This window comes from Dendrobium catenatum, unplaced genomic scaffold (genome assembly GCF_001605985.2).
Source record: "Dendrobium catenatum unplaced genomic scaffold, ASM160598v2 fragScaff_scaffold_1456, whole genome shotgun sequence".
Taxonomy (NCBI): domain Eukaryota; kingdom Viridiplantae; phylum Streptophyta; class Magnoliopsida; order Asparagales; family Orchidaceae; genus Dendrobium; species Dendrobium catenatum.
This window is the reverse complement of record NW_021319918.1, coordinates 263,161-287,337: the sequence shown is the minus strand read 5'-3', so window position 1 is coordinate 287,337 and position 24,177 is coordinate 263,161. Positions and strand designations below refer to the sequence as shown.

Sequence of the window (24,177 nt, the reverse complement as noted above, 5' to 3'; positions counted from 1 at the left end):
TGGGCCCGCATCATTTTGGTATTAGGCAAGATCAGGAAATTCAATAAGATGTGGTTGGTCAATGTTTGAGTTTGTTAATTTTAAATAGAAACATTCATCTATCAACATACTTATAAAGAATTTGGTGGATGGATTTATTAGTAGGTTGTTTGCACTATATATATATTATATATATTATATATATAATATATATATATATTATATATCATATATAAGGTGGTGACCGAACCAACCCCTACCCACGACTCCGCACGTCGCCGCCCAACAATCACTGATCATGTCCAAACGGTTGCATCAGTCGCGTAAAAAGACACAAAGACAGAAAGATTGGGATCTACGCTCACTGCAATAGGGATTCCTGTGAGAGCTCATTTTTTTCATGTTTCCTTCCAATGATCGTCCAGGACGAAGTTTGGATCGTCCGGGGACGATCGGTACAGGTTGTAAGGATTTCCTGCAAAGAAGTTCTCCCAGGCGAACTGGGGTTCGTCTGGACGAAATTTTTTTTCAGGAGCAACTTGTCCTGATACGATTATAATTCGTCACTGAACGAAATTCGTCCAGAAAGGACAAAATCGTCCCGGGATCGATCTGGGAATCGTGCGGGACGATTGCACTGGGTATTATGGAATCGAGATCTTTTTGACAGAGAGGAAAGCCCAGGAAAAAGCGAAGAAAAAGTGATTTTTTTGGGCGGCTTCTGTCCGTTTTTCCCTGTCCGTAAGCTTGCAGTTGAGGAATTGACAAACTTGAGGTAAGACACATTTCCGCCTTTCCTCCAATATTTCCAGAACAACGAGGATTTTGGGGGGAACGACTTTTCTGTTTCGGATTTTGTTTCCGTTGAAGTGAATAATTGATTCCATTTTTGTACTGATAAAGGGTTTTACCCCCCGCGATAACTTTTGGTATGTTTCTGAGGATGATAAATTGTGCACGCGTTTTGAATATTTTCTGGAATATTTTAGTCCGCTGGGTATTTTGAATTCTGTGGAGTTTTTGATCGAAATAAACAATTTTATTTATTCTGGATGTCTGAATTTACTTTCTCAGACAATGAAAGTCTTAGAATGATGTTTGTGTTACTATCTGTGGTAATCTTGGTAAATTTTCTGAATCTGTGAATTTGTGAAAATTTCCCCGTATACTGGCTGTCTGATGCTGCTAACATTTTCTGAACGTAATCCTGATTTTCATATTTGAATGAATTGTTGTGCTGTGATTCTAAAAGGAGTTATAAAGAGGTCAATCAATCGTTGAAGATTACTGTCAGTGTCAGGGAAGGGAGCACATAAGGGTGTCCAGAAATCCTGAAATTTTGTCAGTGTCAGGAATTGAGAAATATGAAATAAGTTATGTTATGAAAATTCAGTATATCTGTTGTTCTGGTGCTATAAGCACAAAGGGACATAAGGGGTCAGAATCTGAGATTCTGTCGTTGTCAGGGTAGGGGCATAAGGGGCGCCAGATCCGTCGAGATTCCCTGTCAGGGTCAGGGGATATCTGATATGTGATATGTGAAATGTCATATCTGAAATGCGATTTTTATATCTGATTTTGAAATCTGATGCGTACGATTCTGTCTGTTCTGTAACGATTCTGTTTTGTCTGTCTGTTCTGTGAAATTCCGACGTGAATATTCCTGTATGAAATGAATTCGGCTTTTCTGTATCAGTGGTTTGATTTCTGTTTGATCAAAGTCATCTGTATTATGTTGCTTATGCGATTTCTGTACGATTAATCTGAAATTCTGTACGACTATTTGATATCTGGCTTCTGATGGTTTTTTTCCTGATGTGAATTTCTGGAAGATTCGGATTGGTGATGTAGTTAGCTGAGCTGTTAGCTAATTCTTTGTTTTCTTGCGTGAACTTTGCAGGTTCTGGGAAGGGAAAGCAAGTCTTGTACCTAGAAGTTCTGTGTCTGATAGTGATTAGTATTTTGTACTTTTTTGATTTTGTACAGTCATGGCTTTCTGTTCTGTTTCTTTTTGTCTGTAGCCATGAACTGTAATTGTACATGATTATTTTGATGAAAGAAATATAGATGAACTGTCTGTATATTTTGGGAGTCTATAACAGCTCTGTGGTTTCTGTTTGTTTTAACATTTGGGAAGAAAAGTTCTGAAGCAAGTCCCCCAAACTAGATCCGATTTAAAGGTTTTTTAATTCCTCGGCGACCTCCAGATGCGAGCGGGATTCATTCTGGTCGGGTTGGGTCGTGACAAATTCCTGGCTGCTCTCTCGACCACTTCTTTGACTTCGCTCTCAGGCTCCTCTTAACTGCTTGAAATCAGAAACCTTGCTCTTGATTGCGACATCAAACACGCTTCAATCCTGCACTCGACCGTCAAGTGGGTCGCCTCCCTATAGATCTGAACGCCAACAGCACGCCGGCTCCTACATCCTACCAGCTCTATCACCTTCAATAAAAAATATAGGGGTGCCTATACCCTTCGCCCACAAGTAAAGAGACTGGACTTCTACCGACGAAAACGAGAAATATGAAAAGTAGGAAAGAACAAACTCTTACATTTCAAATAAAACTAAAAAGAAGAAATTACAACGACGACTTGCAAACTTAAAATTAAAGACGACACCCTAAAGTTGCTTCACTTAGAGAAGAGGGATACAGGTGGAGTGGCACTTGCGGAGAGACGAAAGAGGTTAGAAGCCCGAGAAGAAAGGTTAGAAAGAGCCCGCAGGATTTCCGGAGGGGATGAGAAAGAAGGGTGGAAAGAGCCCGCAGAATTTCCAAAGCAAACCCGCAGGTTAAAGCTTTTCCAAAAATAACATTTCATTCAACTTTTTTCAAACATTACAAATCCTCTCATATTTATAGGTATGAAAGAGGAATACCAAGAGACACATTACATTAATTCTAACACAAGAAACAAAGCACTAAACCCTAATGCTTTGCACGGAAAAACAGCCCAAGCCAAGGAACCGAAGAGGCACCCGCGGGAGCCAAGGAGGCCGAGCGGATCCAAGGGGCACGGCTACGGGAAAGAGCCCAGGCACGGGAAACCAGCAGCCGGCCGGAATCCAAGGGGGCAAAAGCACCTAGAAAAATTAAAAACCTTGGTGGAAACCAAGGAGTCATACATAGGAAGACTAAACAAATAACTTGGGATTCCAAATAGGGATTCCAAAAGCCCTATTTGGAATCCCAAAAGACATCATAAAGGAATACATTAAAAACTAAAATAAAAGTGCATAAAATAAAAGATAAATATGAGCTAAAAACTTAGCTAATAATGAGCTAACTTTTAGTTCCATTTAATGAACTAAAAACCAGCTCATAAATGAGCTAAAATTCCAGCTCAATTTTGATTAAGCATATAGACTCAAGGGAAGCCAAAATTCATATTATTTTGGACATGAGTTAACCCCCCTTTGTCTACATCAAGTTCTGATTATTTCCTTAGAACATAATAAGATGGTCATTTGCATGCTTCTATCATCTTTTCATTTGTACAATATTTTTTTTTTTCTACTAACTTGATAGCTACTAAAGAAGCCAGATATAAGATTCATGTACATGAATATATAGCTAGTCTAATTTATACATGTGTAGTCATGGCAATTTAGTTGCATAACATGGAATATATTATGCTGCAAAGTAACAAAAGATAAAACCTGTATTTACTGTGGTTGTTTCGTATCTTTTTCTCCACCTCCAAATTATATTTCTTTATAGGTCTCAAAGTATCTCCTCTCTCTTTTTTTTTTTTTTTTTTTTTTTTTTTTTTTTTTTTTTTTTTTTTTGTATCATTGGATTTTGTGGATTTACTATATGAACCACAGTTTCAATACTTCATTAAAAAAATTCTTGAACATACCAACAAAATGTTATTAGATTAAGCATCTAGGTTGTTCCAAATACTTTCTAGAAATTGAGTTTGCATACAGAAAAAAGAAGTTTAGGCCGCTGATTTTCTAAAAAAGACTAATCTTTTAGATTATTAACCTACCTTACACTCAGAATATTGTATACGAAAAAGAATTTCTTTGAGGATATTTCTCGTTATTGTAAATTGCTTAATACATTGATTTGTTTTACTAACACAATACATGATATCTCCTTTGACATCAAGAGTCACACATACAAACTCACAAACAGCAATATTAGGAAGTTCTTTTGTGTACTAAGGAGTTCACAGGAAAAGATAACTTTTTACCAAGATTGGGCACAGCAAAGTGGAGTTTTTTTCTAACACCAATTATATAGGTTAATTGATGATTGAAAATCTACATCAACGTGATGCATATAGGTTTTAAATCTATTAACGATGTCAAAGAAGTAAGAGTAATCAAAGCAACACGATACCTAAAATCAAAGTGAGTATTCATGTTCCTATATTATTTATGTTGCTTCTTCTAATTGCATTGCAAATGATTTATCATTTCAAATTAAATAATAATTAGCAATGTTATGTTTTACATTATGTAAATGAAATAGCTAAGATATATATGCTTGCATGTACATGTTGAATGATGGAGCACACCCCCTAATGGTACTAGTTGGAGATGCGTAATGTACTCATACACGCAAATGGAAAAGGTTATGAAAATGAAAAAAAGAGTATTTTCATTGCTACTATTTTAGACTGTGTCTCCTGTAACGGTTGTAATATTTATAAGATAAAAATATGAAATATGCATAACATTGATGAACATATTTAAAATGTTTAATTAAAATTACCTTAAATTTTGAGATGAGCATGCATATTATTCTCAATGTCATATGTTACTGTAATTTAAAAGAATGACGTGCTCACTGAGTTCTTTTATGACTCACTCCTATATTTATAAATGAATACAAGTATTCTTCGAAAGTTTAAAATGAGTAGAATAGAAGAGAATGTGTATTGTAGAAGCGACGATCCGAGGGAAAGATTATTATTATAATTTTTTTTATTTAGAGTTTTTTAGTAGCTCATTCAATTTATTGGAGATGGTTTTAGCAAATGAAAATTAAATTAACCGTCTGAACATCTGTTCCCGCCTCGTTAAGTCAAGCTTTCGGGCTAAGTCGTGACAAGAAACTTCTAGGAAAATTTGATTTTAATTATGCAACATATTATGTTAACCTTAGAAAATTGTGGTGCCAACAATATTTTTCAATAATATTGAATATCACTAAACCAAAAATATTGAAAAATGTCACTTTATTTAGAATGCAATGCTTTCCAATAAGATCATTACTACTCATATTCCCAACTCAGAGCAATTAGCAAATATATTTATCAAAATTTTGGGTCCACTCCAATTTTCTAGACTATGTAACAAACTGAAGCTAATTAATTTTCATACTCCATAATGAGTGATTGTTTGCATCAGCTTTTGCTAAGAAAAGTTTCCTTTTTTATATTAAGTAGACTATATTGGTGTCCTTCAGGACAATACATTCATTTATTTATTATAAATAATGAGTCGCCCTACTAAATAATACAAAAACGCCTATTTCACTCACATTAACTTTTTGTTTTGTCTTCAATAACATTTCCATAATTTAGCTGCCCAAGATTAAAAAGAAATAAAGCGCTACGAGGGACAAGCTACCTCTTACTCCATAAGAGTTTCAGTTTATCAGTAGAAAAAGTGAAAAACTATCAATTGCAAATAATAGGAAGTGACAATGTGAATGAGCAACCATTTCATGGTAGCCAAATATGTTTAAGGTGCAAGATACAAACCAAAAGTGTGCGCCCTCCATCATCATCTCCATTCAAAGCGTTATGTGTGTGAATCAATCTAATAGTATCATCCATTTCCTTCAGCTTAGAATTCATCAGCAGACTGAAATTGACGTTACATGCAACGAGTTAGACGAGTCATTCAGCAATATTGATCCAGGATAGAGTTGTCGAGAGAAATTGTAGGAATATACCTGTGACGACCAGCAATATGCCCAGCATGATCTAAACCCAAATAATGTAGAATCTGGAAGGTCAGAAGATGGCAAATATTAGATTTTTTTCATCACTATTAACAGTATTCCATCCATTCGTTATCCACTTCATGAATCATTATTCATCATTTATTCAAGTTGAGTGTCACGTTATGATCCTTTCTTCAGGTTAAGTGCCAATTAACGCTAGTTTAGGCAAGTCCTGAACAGTTATTTTACATTTCTTGAATAATGGAAGCCAACAAACCAAAAAGGTTTAAGCTAGGAGGTTGAGTTTAACTATAAGTCGTCATAGGTCCCCCTCAAGCATTTTATCTAGCATTGCATTGTGAACTAAGCTCAACAATTTGCAGATGAAACTAGGATGTATGTGAATTGATGTTGAAATAATTATGAATTTATCCCCATATACAGCAACACGGTGATTCAAGGACAGGTGATTCATGGAATAAACCTTTCATGTACATCAATCCCGAAATCCATTGACTAAAATTTTTCATCTACAGCAATCTAGCAATTTATGGGCATCAATATCCCATTTATATTATGTAGTTAATTTTGGATTCAACAAATAAACATTAATTTTCATATTTATTTCTTTACTTCATAAAATTTTCTTTACATATTTATTTATGACAATAACAACAACAACAAACATTTATCCCACTATGTGGGGTCAACTACATGAATCATTTTCTTCATTGTGTCCTGTTAAAAGTCAAATTCTCTGTTAAGTCTAATAAAGAAAGGTCATTTCTAATACTTTTCTAACCAAGTCTTTTTAGATCTACCTCTACCTTTCTTAACATAAGTCAAATATAATGCATCTACTTTCCTAACCGGGTCATCGGAAGACTGCCATTTTATGTGACCAAACCATCTAAGGCGGCTCTCTCTAATATTATCTGCCATTGGAGCTATACTCCAACCTTTCACGTATATGTTCATTTCATATCATGTCTCTAAGAGTAAAGCCACTCATCCACCTGAGCATCCTCATCTCTGCAACACTTAACTTAATATTATGTTTCTCTTTTAATGGCCAACATTCTGCACCATAAAGCATTGCAGATCTTACTACCATCTTATAGAATTTCCTCTTAAGTTTGAGAGGGAATTTTCTATCACATAACAAGCCCGATGCATTCCTCCACTTAAACCAACCAATTTGAATTCTACTAATAATACCCCCATCTATTTCACCATCATTCTAAACAATGGACCCAAGATATCTAAAACGTGTACTCTTATCAATAACTTGATCGCCCAAAGTCAATCCGTCCACTAGATCTATTATTACTAAAATTACACTCCATATATTCAATTTTAGATCTACTCAAATGAAAGCATTTAGACTCTAAGGTTGACCTCCTGCAAATGTCTAATGAGAACATCCATGACTAAAGCAAAAAGATATGGGCTTAAGGTTGATCCTTAATGTAATCCAACTGAAATAGGAAAATACTTGGTCAAACCACCTTGTGTTTGAACACAAGTAACAGCTCCTGCATACATATCCTTAATGACTTGCATATAAGCATTATTAACCTCTTTCTTATGTAGAACACTCCAAAGTACTTCTCTTGGAACTTTCTCATATGCTTTCTCCAAATCAATAAAAATCATATGTAAATTCTCCTTAGACTCTATACTTCTCCATCAAATCTCTCAATAAATGTATAGCTTCCATAGTGGATTCGATTTTGATAAACATTAGTGTCACGTCGCAACCTATACTCCATAAGACCATAACTCTCTCCCATAGTTTTAAAGTATGACACATTAACCTAATTCCTCTATGATTTGCACAATCTTGTGCATCATCATTATTCTTAAAAATAGAAATCAACACACTCGTACATATTTATGTATGACTACTGATCTTTTTTTTTTAACATAGAAGAAGGGAAAAAAATTAGTCATACAGTCTCCTATTTTCTACTCTCTTCTCTTCTCATTCTAATTTTCAAAATGATGTTAAAGCCACTAAGGTCCTTCAATAGAGAATCTCTCCAATCTGATAGGTTATTCACGAACATTGAAAGTCAAACTTTATACAATAAGAATGGAGAAAACACATGTGAAAACCTTTTAGAAACGAGATTGTTCGATTCTGAGGTCAACAAATAGTTCATTGACTCTTTATGAAGGATCGAAATAGTCCCCAACTATATTAAAGTACCATTTGAACCTCTTAAGTCTTTCCAGAGGAATCAAAAGTCTCATAATGGGACTATTTTGATTCCTCTTTAACGAGTTGATGGACCAAAATGATCTTTTAATATATGTGTGGGTCATTTTGGTCTTTTATAAAGAGTCAAAATACCATTTTGATCATTTTCTCTATTTACATACGATAATTTTGATAAGCGCGACCGAAACAGATTCCTTTACCCACTTAATGAATATTGCACGTGTCGGACATTACCTAAAAAAAAAAGCCATCAATTATCAAAGAAATATCAAAAATATGTAAATGAAATAATTCATTTTGGCAAAGTCCTCTCAATCAAATATGCTTGGTTAATCTACTCAACCAAGATCCATTGGATGACAAGCATAAAAGTAAAAAGTCAGCCGACAAGGTAAGAGGTATATTTGAATAAGACTCTCCACCTATGAATCACATGTCAATAGCCAAGACATCAAGGTCGTCTATTAATGTAGTCCAACAAGTATTGATAATAAGCATACTTGGAAAAAATAATCAACTGATCGTTTGGCATAAAAGAGTGATTGTTCACTCTCTAAATCAATGAAAAAGGGAAATGCTCAATCATTGAAATGAAACCATAATAACCAATTAAATTTTGGCATAAATAAAAATGTAAGACGGCTGTATAGTTAAATTTGGAGATGTGATCATATTAACATGACAATTGTAGAATAGATGGTAAACTATAATAGATATTGGTGGTTTTGGAATGAAAATGGAGGATAGAAGCTGTAACAATAAGACAGACACTAAAATAAAATAAAATAAACGTGTGTGGAAGTTGTGCAGAATGACTTCATAAAATAAACTCAATGCATCATGGAGCACTAAAAAGGAATAAAAGGATTAGAATGATTCATAAAAAGCTCAAAGGATGAAGCCAAAAAATATATATCCTTCTTATAACCAACACCAGAGTCAGGTTCTATCTAGAAACACGAATTATTACCATCAATTTCCAATCGTTAGCCACAAGTTCAACTTCCAAATGGCGAGAAACATTGAAATCAACCTCCACTGTGTCTTTCACCTAATTAAGATTAAAAGAAAGCATGAAAAGATAGTATCAAAATCCCATTACTGAGAAATAAGTAAGAACCACTATTACATTGACAAAATCATTCAGCCAAACTAGGTTTAAGAAATATCTTTCCAATTTTTTTGCCAGTTAAATAGATAAATTCAGTTTTAATTGCGCTAAATGATGTACTTAAATAACATTGTCTTTACTCAGAAGCATATAGTGCTTTGTGGGTTTGGAAATACGAAGTGATTGACGTTTCAACTATAAGATACACAATGGCAGACATAAGAAATAACCAATTGAACTTACGTGAAAGTTAGCAAAGAGTTGTTATGTGAAGAATTACAATATATAATCGCCATAATTTTTCAGAATCTGCACCTATACACAAATATGTGCACATAAAATAAATATGCATAAGAATGAATGCATGGCTAAGATGTGATTGGACATATTCATATGTATGCAATGTATATTAGTTCATGAATTTTTCATGCAACATCCCAATTTTAACCTTGATGTAATTTGTTCAAAATCTTCCATATATATATACATCATCTCCATTAACATACATGTGCTTCAAATTTTATTTTCTTAAGTTTTCCAAGGAATCCATTGAAAAGATCCAGGAAGTTGCTACAACAATATTATCGTTACTATGATTAGCCTTCAGTAGCATTGAAGCACTTATATTTGGAGTAATCAGTCTAAATAATGGATTGCTAGACAGTTCAAGATACTATTTCTAAATCAAACTACAACAAAGCAACAGCAAAATTGTCATGAAAATAAGAAAAAAAAAAGGAATTTTTAAACTTCTGAAGTAAGGCTTATCAGAAAAACAAGCCAGTAAATCAATATTCCATACGAAGCATCAGGTCTAACATTAGCAAGCGTGAAGTGGCATAAAATTTTGTCCTCGGATAAGCCTGACCATTTATCCTTAACATGCAATCCAAGATGCTGATTGATTGGCAAATATCACCAACTAATTTACCCATAAATTCTAATTCTTCTGGGTTTTGCCGGTTGACTCAGTGTGCTCTTCAAGCGTTGTAATGGCTTTCACTCATCTTTCTTTTCAATTATCTCTTGCTTTGCAACATTAATATTTTCTATTTGATGATCTTTCTTATTGTTGCATGGCGAAACATTTGCAGCGATATGCAGATAGACAGATATAGAGAGTTTAACATCCTATTTTTGCATGAAGACCCAGCATATATATGAACAAGAGAGTGCAAAAATTATAAGAGACACCAAAATTTTTACGTGAAAACCCAGAAAAGGCAAAACCTATGAGGCTTAGCCCAGTTAAAATGATTCCAATATTGTTTACCATTGGTTACAAATGATGTCCTCCTCATATGAAGTCGTAGTTGGGCGGCGATGATCTGAAAGACCGTAGTCAGGTAGCAGTGGTTGGAAGGACCATAGTCAGGTGGCACTAATCAGAAGGACAGTAGTCGAGAGGACTATAGTTGGGCAATAATGGCCAAAGGACTGTAGTCGAGCGATGAAGACTGGGGCACAGTAGTCAAGTGACAATAGGGGGGGAACATAGTCAGGCGATAGAGGTCAATCCCTACTCGGGCGACAAAGATCGGAGGATCAAACTTGGGCGATGGCGGTCTAAAGATCGTAGTCAGAAGATGGTTGTCAGAGAACCATAGTTGTGCAACAATGGTCGAAGGGCCGTAGTTGGGAGAAGGTGGTGGTCAGAGAATCGTAGTAGGCAGATGATGGACAGTAGAGGATCGTAGTTGAGCAACCGCGGTCAGCGTACCACAGTTTGCGGGCGACAGTGATCATAGGATCGTAGTTGGGAAGCAACAAAAGTCGGAATGATCGTAGTTGGAGGGAGACGATGGTCTAAGGACCGTAATCAGGTGGCAGTGATTTGAGGATCGTAGTCGGGCGATGGTGATCAGGTAGAACCGTATTCGGGAGACGGTGGTCGGAGGATTAAAGTCAGTCGATCATAGTCGGAGGACTGTAGTCGAGGTGACGGTGGTCGCAAGACCATTGTCAAGCAATGGTGGCCGGAGAACTGTAGTTGGGTGATGGTGCTTAGAGAACCGTAGTCGAGCAACAGTGATCGGAGGACCGTACACGACGGGTGATAGAGGTCAAAGGATCGTCGTTGGGCAGCGATGGTTAGAAGGACCTTAGTTGGGCGACAGGATTCAAGGACAACTACAATAGGGCAACAGTGGTCCAAGGACCTTAGTCAACAACTAGCAAAGGCTCAACAATGGCAATTGGATGATGGCCCAACAGTGGTGCTAGAGTGGTGGTTCGAGATCCTTAGAGCCTTAAAGCTCTCTTTAATCTTAAGAGAAAGTTCAGGCTCCATCTCCGAGCTCCTCCCCCTACATGCAATGGCCTAGGGGGGTTAACATTTTGAAAGTGGCACGCCCCATAGATATGTTGAAAAGTCTGAACACTCCATCGAACAACTCATATTAATTCACTTGATCATAAAATATTTATTCAGCATTTGATTTTCTTAATGATGTCATAATTAAGTAATCTTTGGCTTGTTGGATTTGTCTCATCTAGCAACTCAATTTGATTATAAGCATGCCAAATTTGGAGATCATTTGGTCATCTAATTAATATCTTGAAGTTTCTATTTATGCTTATAGCCCTTGATTTAGGCTCATTTAAGCTTCAGATTGGACCACTCATGGTATCGATGGATTCATTTAGTTGAGACGTTCAGTTCGACTATAGGTTTGTTGAAATTAGAATTCGGATGATCTTGAATTTAATTTAAAAATTTTCAATTTAAATATGCCTTGAGATTCGTGCCTGATCAAGGCAATTTTTATGATGTATCACTTATAAAGGAAAAATGTATACTCAAAAATTTTGGTCAATTGGGCTTGTTCAATCAAGCCAAAGGTCTAATCGAATAATAATTATCAAAATTGAACTTAAAGAATCTTTAATAACTAGACATGGCCCTAAAAATTTAAAAAAATATTAATAATTTAATATTTGAGATTAACTATCCTTTTTAATTAAGTTTAATTAATTTAATTAAACTCTTAAACATCATATTGATCATATAATTAAATAGTTCATTATCCATATTCTTACTTTCATGATTTTGAACCATTTTAAATAATTTAAGTTAAGTAAAAAGGGGAGTATAACTTAATGGGTTGTACTTGACCCTACTTTGACTCTTTGATGATCATTTTCGCCAAACCCAAAGGAATCCCTTGGCCATGCCAACTCTATCCTAGTGGCCCAACAATCGCACATGATCAAGATCGCTATAAGAAAGAGAGCACCATATCCTATATGCACCCTTGCCTAAAAACGACATGCCCAATCTCCATTACATAGCCACGATCACAACTCTTATAAACGAGAGCACATTTCTCAATCTCTAGCTCTTTTCCCTAACATTTGTGACTTTCTCTCTCAGGCCTCTCAGAGAATACTCCCATGTACTTGTGCCCTCTCTCTCTACGCCTATTACTTGACGCCTTGGGCCTTACACACACCCTACTTGACATCTCCCCACATCCTATCCTACACCCAAAGTTGCTCAACTCCTACTCCATCCATTGTGATTTGTCACTTCATCCCTAGATTGCGCATGTCCACACTTAAGAGTGCAAACGAGTTAAGTTGAGCTCGAGTCATGCCTTACTCGAGCTCAACTCACCAGCCAAATCATGAGGTTGAACTCGAGTCAACCTAAAAAGACAAGCTCGAACTCGAGTATAGCTTAAAGGGCGAGCTCGAGCTCGGCTCGTGTCAACAAAAACGAGCTTGTGAGATCTTGGCAAAAGCAGCAAAGAAGGCAAGAACGTGTGCCACCGAAGAAGGAGAATTGTCTACTGCATGAAAAGAAGTTGATTTTTACTACATAATAACCTAGGATATTAAAAAGTAAAAAATTCCCACCAAACTGAATTCCTTGCTCTTTTGATGAATGTAAGCTTGCTTAGTAAACTTGTGTCAAATCTTATGCTAAGAAACCCATCAATTAAAAAAATCGTCCAAATAAAAAAATCCTATCTTAAAACGCTTCTTTGAGTCAAGATGAAAATTGGAAAATTGATAGTCATGTCATGTCTTTGAGTAGGGGTATTTAAACGGGCAAATGAGTCGAGTTTGGGTCGGTCCAACCCCAATTCGACCAGTTTAATAAACATGTCAAACATGTGAACCCAAACGTGACTAGCTAGCAACCCGAAAGACTCGAACCCAATAACATGATAGCATGTTTTGATATTATTTAAAAAAAAAAAGATTATAACTTTTTAACAATATATTTTAGATTAATTAATTAAAAAATAAGACAATTTTATCACCAAATAAATAAATTAAAGAAAAAAATAATTTAAGCCGGTCAAAATTCCAGGCACGAATCCGACTAGTTTATTAAATGGGTCAACCCGAATCTGATTTTTTGTCGGGTTTGGGTCGCATCATTTTTTGAAACCCCTATCTTTGAGTTCTTATTAATCATGTCCTGAGCCTCTAAACCATAAGTGGTTATATTGTGTACATCTAAACTATTAAATGAAACTAGCATGGCAGACCCTATGCTAGTAAATGTGTGAATATTAACCCTGAAAGCACATCTTTCATATGACCACTTATGGTTTTCAGGGTTTAGAGGAACACGATATGAAAGACGTGTTTTCAGGGTTGAAATTCCCTCGCGCTATGCTAATCTTGATTATGATTGATTATTCATGATTCTAATGCTTACATGTAATTTGACCTAGGCTTTAATCATCTCTCTATTGTTTAATACTTGTTTAAATTGCTAAAAGCTAACGTAATTATTATTACTCTAATTCAAAGGCGTGTAATTTTAACATTACATAATTTTTCCTGCATTTAGTTCTACATCATTAAACCTTATATTAGAATTGTTTATCTCTTTGAGCATTTAGCTCATCAGATATTTTGATAATTATTTTTCAGGAAAAAGAAAGGATTAAGTGGGACCATAGGCAGGTGACCCAACTTATTTAGGTATTGTTGTATTATGGATGGGTGTACAGTTTTGGGATATATTATAGGAAAAATATATATTATGCAAATTAAATACTTCTAATATGTATAAGTTTGTTATGAAAGTATCACAAGTTCTATAATTTATTTTGATAATTTAAATTATCCATACTTCCATATCATTGAGTATGATAAATCAGTTAAAATATGATATATAGTTTATGATGATCTAGCCAAGGTACTTCTCACTAGCTCAATTTTAATTAGTAAAGTCAGTTTAGGCGTCGGTGAAAAATGTGTCTGACTAGATTATTCGCCTCTATCACGCCTCATGTTGATTGGAAGAGGGGTCAACATAGGACTTGACACTAGAATATCCATCCTAGAACCTTCCCCTACTACTTGCAAAATGCTTCAGAAAATGGAACTCTCTATTCAACATCAACCATATCATGACTTTTCGTGCTCAAAATAGCAAAGTTATGTTGGTCTTTTCTCAAACCTTGTGCTTTATTATGACTATGGTATGGCCATTATGAAATATATTCTTATATTAGTTAAAAGTTTGAGAAAGCAGTATTTCAATTATGATCATGTCAAAAATTTGCTAAAGCAACGCTTATCTTGATTTGAAATGCAAAAACTACTTCTCATGTGGTTGTTTTTTTATAGGAAAAATGTGCGCCATTGCAGAATATTGAATTATTTTTTCGGGAATTATATACGGGTAGCATCCATTACCTCCAAACAGAAACAATTCTCTAATTCACAAAGTCAAGGACGATCAAAAGAGAAAACAAATACAAAGGAATAGCCGAAAAAATAAAACATCCACATAGCAATGCAAATTAAGCTTCGCAGGCAGAGAACTTCAACTTAAGCTTAAGAGTTGTTGATTAAATTCCAATGAAATTTTCCACTTGAGCAAAAAGAAACTTGGACATGCAAATAAACTGATGCCTCTGAACATATACGTATGAAGATTTTCTCACATAATTATACTGCTGAAGAGAAATATTTTTTCATCACTTCTAAAAAATGTTCTTCTGATAAAATTATCTTCGCAGATTTTCTATCTGCACTAGGTGCTTGCATACGTCTAGTGATCAGAAAATGGAAGTACAAACTTACATAAAAACTGTTGACTCCATCATATCTTCTAAACAAACTAGGAAATAACTTAATCCATGTGTCATCACCAAACATAACCAACTTCCAACCAATCTGATAAAATTGATCTGAAAAGAAGATGCACTTCGAGTCAAGTCACCAAACTTCCAATGCAACATATAACCATGCAATAATGTAACTAACCAAGAAGATTGTCATCCAAAAATGCCTGAGTGTTAAAATTAAATGCCACATCAAGAAATCCTCCAATTGCCCCTGATATCATAGCCTGAAAGTCAAAGAACGCTGTTGGTATCAGAAAAATCACCCATAAAAATCATTTTCTCCAACAAAGATCATACTTTTAAACGAGGCATTGTCACTGTAGGTGGAGCAGCTTTAGCATGGAAAGCTATTGCCCTTCTTTCAGAAAGCAAAAATTGCGTATATGGCATTGCCTCCATCAAAGACTTCTCTGGAGGCTGGCCACCTTTTCCAAGCACAAACTCAGCAGGTAAACCATCAATGACCTAATTTGGCATAGGTCAATAAAAAGTGAAATTATGTCACATTTGCAAGCAATAGACATGTACTTTGTTCATAAAAATAAAACTTATGTTTTTTAATGTACTTCAACAACATACCATCAAAATCATTCGATCAAATGCAGGAGGAATTTGAGATAAATCCTGTCAAATTTTAAAAATAAAAATAAACAAATAATCAGGATGGCTGGTGACCATTGATATTGAGGGGGACAATAGCATAATCAAGAATAAGCTTTTTTTGCATTATTTTAAAGAGAGGGACTCCGTATTACCTACCCATCAATCGCCATGTACAATATCAGGCAAATAGATACTACAAACAAATATTAACAAGCACAAATTTTTTTTACTGCTCTCTAACAATAACGGTGCTTTTTATTTCAGCATCCTGCTAGTGCATTTCACTTATTCCTATTATATTTATATGCATCGCCAACAAAAAAAGCACTATGAATCCCAGCAATTCTCTTTCAAAGTATCTGAGCCATGAAAAAGGGAGCAAAATGACTAAAACTAGCAATACAGCAAGGGATCTCACCTAGCATGCAATCTTATCCCTTTTTTTAGCTTAACAGAACCAAATTAATAAAGAAAATCATCAAATAACCTTCAAGATAGGCTCCAAAATCTGTCATTGACCAATAAATCTCAATTTATCTCCAATTACCACTATAAATAGCATTTGATATAGGAATCCTAGAAACAAGTGTGCTAAGTAATGCAAACCTTTATAGGCGTGGCACATGGTTTCAAGGACATGTTACTGTTCCAAGGATTCTTAAGGGACTTGTAATTGATCTACTTCATTATAGACCTTCCAAGTACATATTAAGGCTCCAATAGCTTTTGCAATGACTTGCAACTCATCATAATTACTAATAGACCTGCTAAAATATAGAACCCTATGGTGAAGATGGATGATTTCTCACAATCAGACAAAACAAATACTTCCCTTTTGTTCTACATGATTAGATATTTTACAAAAACAATATCTAAACATGTAAGATTCCGAAATCACTCAGCCTTTCTAGTATTTTTCCTCCACCAAACCTTGAAAGTCTAAGCCAGCAAAGTCTTTTTCTCATACATCTTCATAGTTCAAAATTTCAAATCATTTTTCTTCCTACCAATTCAGTCAGTTCGATCGACCAACAAGGGTATTGGAGAAAGGGGAGATTGCTGAAGGAAAACTATACCTTCCCAAACAATGTAATCCATCTTATATACGGTAAATTATTTTTAAACCCACAGAAGGCAATAGCAAACCATGATTTCCATTGTTTTGCTCCCTCCAGAGATGCAAGCCTATCTTTAAGTAAAACTACATGATTTCACTTTCCTTTAACTCGACTCAAAGCACACTGGCATATTCCACATCAAATTCGGAACTTCTAACATAACATAAAACTAAAAAAATTATCAAGTCGTTTGGTTCAGCTTTATTCAACTGTCATTGTTATTATAATGACAGTATTGTTCCACAAATTCTGTGTGTGTGGTTCAGTGTCTTGAATAGTTAGGATAGGGCTAATAATGATGATGATGCTATCTGTGAACAGTAATGTATTTGATTCAGCATTTAGATAAGTCTGACATCTACAAGTGGGCTCAGCTATATCTAAATGTCATCAAAATACAAGTTAAAAATTCCAATTGTTAAGACGCCAATCTACCAAACCTTGATATATGTTAATTGCGTAGCATGGCAATTTAATATAAAGTCAAAGTACATTAGATAATTCACAAAGCCGGCACGAACCATATACATTTTGGCCAGCTGATCTGGAAGCAGATCCCTTCTTTCATCTACCAGCACATCTTCACAAGTTGGCATCCGATAGCTCTCTGGCCCGCTGAAGCCAACGCCAATAAGAAACCAATCAAGCCATCTTTCAAAAGGGAGAGATAGAGAGAGAGCTTAACCTGAAACCCGGAACAGTTGGCTTAACGGGGAAGAAGCCGCTTACGAAGAGCCAGAGACCTAGAATCTGAAGCAGGACAGCAGCAGAAATCCAACTTACCAGTCTCCCACAGGACATCGAGGAGGTGGCCATGCGATTTGACAAAGCAGAAACCTAGGGTATTTGATCACACGGATGTGAGCTTGCAATGTTCAGTACCATGGTGCTTCGTTTGAGCTTGAAGCGCAATTAGGTTAGAAGCTTAAATGCCAGTAGTGAGACCAGAAGCGGCGGTTCAAGGAAAGCGCTGGAAACTAGAGGAAAAAGCCGCCAAAGCCTAATTACCAAAATAATAAACATCTGATGCATGAAAAAAAAAAATTTATTGTGTTCTACTAAATTTTAAATTTTTATTTATATTTAATAAAAAATATTTTAATTTTTTTAATCATTATTTTTAACTATTTTTATCTTTTAAATATAAACAGATCTGATATATTTTGTGATTTGAACTTATCTTTTTTAATATGATCACTAATTGCAAAAAATATATAAGCTAACATTTGAGGTTGGTGAATTCCATATGAACACATCAAATCATTCAATTCAAAAAATCAGATTAAGTCAGAAAAATCGTCAGCGACATAACGGCAGTATACGGAAATTCCACAGAATTCACAATTTCAGAAATTTACCAAATTACCACATATAGTACAAAACAACATTATAAGACTTTCATTGTACTGAAGTAACATATTTCAACATATAGATAATTCGTTATTCGATTAAAACACCGCAGAATTCAAAATACCCGATAAAAATCTTTCAGAAAATGCTCAAAACGTGCAAAAACATCATCTCAGAAACATATCAAAAGTTACATGGTAAAAAGTTTACCAGAACGAAATGATACCAGATTTTCGCTAACGAAAATCGAATTTGAAACAGAAACGTCGTCAAAATCTATATTTCTGAAAATAGAGAAAGACATGATGTGTCTTACCTCAAGTTGAACAACTTTCCCAACTACGGCGACGGACGAAAACGGACCGAAGACGCCCAAAAATCGCTTTTTTCTTCTTTTTCCTTCGATTTTCTCTTCTAGGCTTTTTCTCTCTCTTCAAAAATATCTCAATCATATATATACACATGCAGATCGTCCTGGACGATGTATTCGTCCACGATGTATTCGTCCAGGGATGATTTCTTCTCTGAAAAATTTCGTTCAAACGAAGTGTATTCGTTCCTGTACGACTTGCTCCCTGGACAAATTTCGTACATACGAACCAAATTTCGTCCTGGGACGAACCTCCCAGTTCACAAATCCTGTACTGATCGTCCCGGACGATCTTGGAAGGAAAAATTGAAAATGAGCCTTCACATCTTAATGCCTATGAGTGCAAGCCCTCATATTTAATAACCCCTCTCGCTTTCTAGGAGAGAACTCTTGATTAATGATAAGTCACTTTTGCATAGCTTTGAAATTTTAAGTTTTTGTTACATTTATGAGGGTATAAATAGACCCGATCAAGATGTTTGGGTTTCATTATCCTAAGCATATCATTTATCTCAATCTACAATCTCTAATAACCTATTGGTTGCAGCGTCCAGGAAATCTGATTTGCAATCATAGGTTGTACCTTCTCATGGATCCGGAGTAGAATGAGGTAGTTAGATGTTAGTTTTGGTTTTATTATGGTTTATGTTTTGGGTCTTATATTTGTTATAATGTACGTTAATTTATGTAGTTTGTCAGTTATTTCTCTTTATGGAGTTATCTAGTAGTTTGTCTTGGATTGGGGCTTACATCTCTTCTTAGGAGTAGTTTGGTAGTTTTGTGTTTAAATATGACTTACAGGTCTGCTTAGGAGTTGTCCGTTATATTTGTTTCAGATGGGACTTATTGCTCAACTTAGGAGTTGTGTGGTAGTTCGAGTTGGAATGGGTCTTACTACTTTATTTAGGAGTTACCCGGGGGTTTAGATTTAGGACTGGGCTTATGGCTCTATCTAGGAGTTACCCGATAGTTTAGTTTAGGATGGAGCTTACTACTTCGCTTAGTATTTTTTTTTTTTTAACTTCGCTTAGAATTGCTCGTTTATTTAATGTAAAATAGGACTTATGGTTTCAATCAGAATTTGCATTTACTTGATTTAAAATAGAGAATATGGTTTAAATTAGAAGTTGCTTGTAATTTTGATTTAGAATTGGACTTATGACTTCAATTGGAAGTTGCATGTAAATTTGATTTAGAATATAACTTACAAATTCAATAAAAAGATACTTATTAGTTTTATTTGAGGGTAGGACTTATGACCCAACTTAGAATTGCCTGTATATTTAGTTAGAGATATGGCTTACTATTTCACCTAGAAGTGCCCTAATTTGACTTAGTGTTTGTTGCTTCATTTAGAAACTTCCCTAACAAATTGGTTAAAGTAGGTCTTAATGTTGTTCACTCAAGAAAGATGATGCTTGAGCATGTACTCCATATTTGCAAGCTTTGGGTTTCATTTTTTTAAGGTAGATATATTGAATTTTAATTAAGCAAATTTTCCATGATGACTATGTCAGGATTTATTTAGTTTTGGGTCTCTGCTTCATATGAGCACAAACCCTCATAGTTAATTATCCTTAATTTCTATCACGTAAAAGAGAAATATCTTGATAACTTTAGAAGTTTAAATGTTTTAGTCTCAATTATGGGGGATGGACATAGACCTGGTAAATAACACATGGTTTTGTCATTCCGGGAATACCGTAGGTTTCAACCTACTAACACTCACAATCATTATTCATAATGTCCAAAGAATCTTATTAGTAGCTATATATGGATTGCCTCCTCTCATGTATTCTAAATAAATTGGAGTGATTAGATGTGGGTTTTAGTGTTATGATGGGTTGTGGCTTACTGCTCCACTTAGGAGTTGCCCTTATGTTTGAATTAGGTCGGGACTTACGACTCCAGTTAGGAGTTGCATGTATATTTGATTTATGTTGGGGTTTACGGCTCCACTTAAGAATTTCCCGAATGTTTGATTTAAAATAAAACTTACTTCTTCCCTTATAAGTAGTCTATTAATTTTGGTTGGGGGTCAGGGGTCTAACACTTCTCTTAGAAGTTTCCCGAAGAGCATGTCTTAAAGTTTCAATTGAAATTTGCCTGATAATTTCAACTTAGGGCAGATCGAACAACAATTAATACTTAGGCTTCGTTTGGGACGGCTTTTTTATTGCTTTCTAAAACGGAGTTTTAGTACAATTTTTTTTTAATTTTGTACTAAAACTCCGTTTTAGAAAGCAATAAAAAAGCCGTCCAAACGAAGCCTTAATCTACACTTTTCTACTATCCCAACACTTTTTTTTTTCTCTTTAGTCGTGTTCCTTTTGCTTCAACGTTACTATTGTAGTTTAGTCCTATTTTTAGCACGATTGTTTTGTTACAGCATTAAATTGGTTCTTGTTTACTTGTTTGCAAGTATTGGAGCCAACGTAGGAGGGAGCTTGCTAGGGTTGGAGCTTTGCTTAGAGTTTGTAGTTTAGTAGCTTACTCAGTTTGACTGTGATTTTGATTGAGAGTTTGTAGTCTTGCTCCTCGTTTTACTTAGAATCTAATATGTAGTTATTATTTATTTTTTAGTTTGACTTTGCTAGACTATTGCACAAGAGTTGATTCTAGTGCAAGCAATACTTTATGCTTTCTTTTAATTGTTTTCTTAATTGAACTATATTTTAGTTCATTGCACTTTTAAATTAATTGAATTAGTTAATTAATCTAAAGGAAGTTAATTTGCTGTATCTTAAATATATCGATTAATTAATTAATTAATTTTTTTATTTATTTTAAAATTAAGATTTAATCAGAAAATTTGTTAACCAATTAATTAGTAAAATCATGATTTAATTTAATTAATTTATTAATCAACTTTTTAGCATATTATGCATGTTGAGTAGGGATGTAAATATTTGACACGACACGAAAATCCGACCCGAAAATTTCGGGTTCGAGTTTTCGACCCGTTTGAAAAACCGGGTCGGGTTCGGGCTGCCGCTGGAAGCCGGACGTCGATGCCGCCGAACGCTGCTGCCGCGCTGAAGGCTCGTTGCCGCCGGACGTCACTGTCGGCGATGCCGTGAAGGCGTGAAGCTGCTCCCGGCCTTGCCATGTCCGCGGGTCGGGTCGGTTTGACCCGAACCCGAAGCGGGTTGGGTTCGGGTCCGGTAAATCAACCCGTTTGTAAAAACGGGTAGGGTTCGGGATGACCCGAATAGTGCTGGGTCATTTCCGGGTTCGACCCAAACCCGACCCATGACCCGAAATTGACACCCCTAATGTTGAGTCATTGAGTATTTGTGGCAATAGAGAAAAATAAAGTTTAGGGTCTTAGCGTTGTACGAAGATCCAGCATGCAATCATATAAAAATAGGGTGCAATATTCATAAGAGACACCAAGATTTTTATGTGAAATTTTTTGAAAAGGGAAAAAACCATGGGATTTAGCCCAATTTGAATTAATCCACTAGTATTTGCAGTTGATTACAAATGAGGTTCTTCATTGGAAGGAAGGCTCTAGCTTTATGTAACAAATATACATCATATAAAGTGTGTTACATGATTGAAATTGGAAGAATCACTGTTAACGTGTTCACTTGGTCGAAAGGGTCGTAGTCGGTGGGCGACATAAGTCGGAAGGATTGTAGTCGGTGGACGGCGTAAGTCAAAAGGACTGTAGTCGGCGGGCAACGGAGGTCATAAAGACCGTTGTCTGATAATGGAGGTTGGAAGGACGGCGTCAGGTAGAAGTCCAGTGATGGACATAAGTCCAGAGTCGGATAGAAGTTCGCCAAATGTCTGGATGGAGACAAGCAGGAATCCGACAACGGGCGCAAGTCCGGAGTTGGATAGAAGTCTGTCGATGGACAAAAGTCTGGCGTCAGATAGAAGTACGACGAAAGTCCGGCGACGGATAGAAGTCCGAAGAGGGGCAAAAGTCCGACGTCGTGTAGAAATTTGGCGACGAGCGAAGGTCCAACATCTGGTAGAAGTCCAACATCAGTCGGCGGTCGAGCAAAACTCCGGCGTCAAATGGCATTCGGGCAGAATTCCGGCATCGGTAGGCTACCGAGTGGAAGTCAGGCGGTGGTCGAGGAAGAGTCTGGTTAAAGGAGAACTTTCTTTTTTCTCTTCCTTTTTCTTCCTTCTATTATTGCTTCCTTGCTTAATTTTAGCTTCAGTTGGTGATCTGGCAGAAGTCCGACGTCGGTCGGCTACCGGGTGAAAGTCCGACGGTGGTTGAGGAGTCTCTTCCTTATCTTCCTTGCTTCATTCTCTCCTCTTCTTGCTTGGGCCTTCGGGTCCCTCGCTATGACAAATGCAGGGTCCATTTCTAATTTTCTGAGAGTGGCATGACCAATAAATAAAGATGAGACGAGGGGCAAGTTGGGAGTGGTTTGAGTCAGTTTGCTAGCATGTTTGGGTTTGTTTGAGTTTTGTGTGGAATTTTTTTTTTTTTTTTTTAGTTTGTTTAGAGTTTTGTTTGGTGTAGATTGTATTTAGTTTTGGCATGTTGTATTGATCATTTTAGTTCCAAAATTCTCTCATTTCCCTAGCACCAACAGGAGTAGACGGTGACGTAGGCAGGGGGCCATGCGGGCGCGAGTCCGTGTCAAACTGAGACGTGAGAGCAAACAATGCGACGTTGTATGAAGAAGCAGACAGACGAGCGACAAACCAACAAATTGAGTGCCAATTCTTTTGTTTTTTCTCATTTATCCGCTGTTATGTATAAACAAACGAGTGCATTGCTTCGTGAAATGATGCACCTATTTGATTTTTGCCTCAACAAATAACATCAAATTAAAAAAAATGATGCCCATGAAAAAATAAAAAGCGTTTACAAGTCATATTCTTCTAACGAAGGCATGCAAGCCATGAAAAATACCATTGTAATTGACGGAAATGCCAACCTTTTTTCTGCTGTCAAAAGTACAAAAGAAGAGCAAAAATGGCATCATCAGAAGGGCCCAACCGGGTTCGAACCGGTGACCTATTGATCTGCAGTCAATTGCTCTACCACTGAGCTATGGACCCATTACCACTACTATTTTGAAAAAATACCAATAAATACTATATTTCTCGGTTGATTGACTTTCTCCATTAAAATAGTTATAGAAAATTATAAAGGAGAAAAGTTCTACGGATATATATTTTTAACATTGGTTTTATTATATAAAACAACAGCAAATGTTTTATTGTGATGATTTATTATTATTTTTAATTTAGGTGTCATTTGCAATTCATTATCAACGACTCCAATGCCTCTCTTAGATTTTTAATGAGCTCAAATAGTTCTCTCTCAATTGCGTTATATAACTTAGTTATTCCCTTATTTTATTCCGTTCAATAGATTTGTTTTGAATGATATTTTTAATTTTGTGTTATGTAAATTAATAAAAGCTATTCTCATGAATTAATCAAAC

The 24,177-nt window shown here is 35.7% G+C and overlaps 1 protein-coding gene and 1 non-coding gene across 2 annotated transcripts; both read right to left on the bottom strand.

The window, feature by feature from the left end:
• Positions 1–5,659: 5,659 nt before the first annotated feature.
• On the bottom strand, positions 5,660–17,934 carry LOC110096027 (GPI ethanolamine phosphate transferase 2). The gene is made up of 9 exons (XM_028700142.1): positions 17,720–17,934; positions 17,556–17,649; positions 15,893–15,937; positions 15,611–15,778; positions 15,453–15,537; positions 15,270–15,376; positions 9,078–9,158; positions 5,893–5,945; positions 5,660–5,801 (listed from the first exon to the last, which is right to left on the bottom strand). The coding sequence occupies exons 1-9, from the start codon at positions 17,848–17,850 to the stop codon at positions 5,660–5,662; spliced, it is 906 nt and encodes a 301-aa protein (XP_028555975.1). The 5' UTR covers positions 17,851–17,934.
• A 5,782-nt stretch (positions 17,935–23,716) lies between these two features.
• TRNAC-GCA lies at positions 23,717–23,788 on the bottom strand. The gene has a single exon. It is a non-coding gene; the product is annotated as a tRNA-Cys (tRNA).
• Between the last annotated feature and the right edge of the window lie 389 nt (positions 23,789–24,177).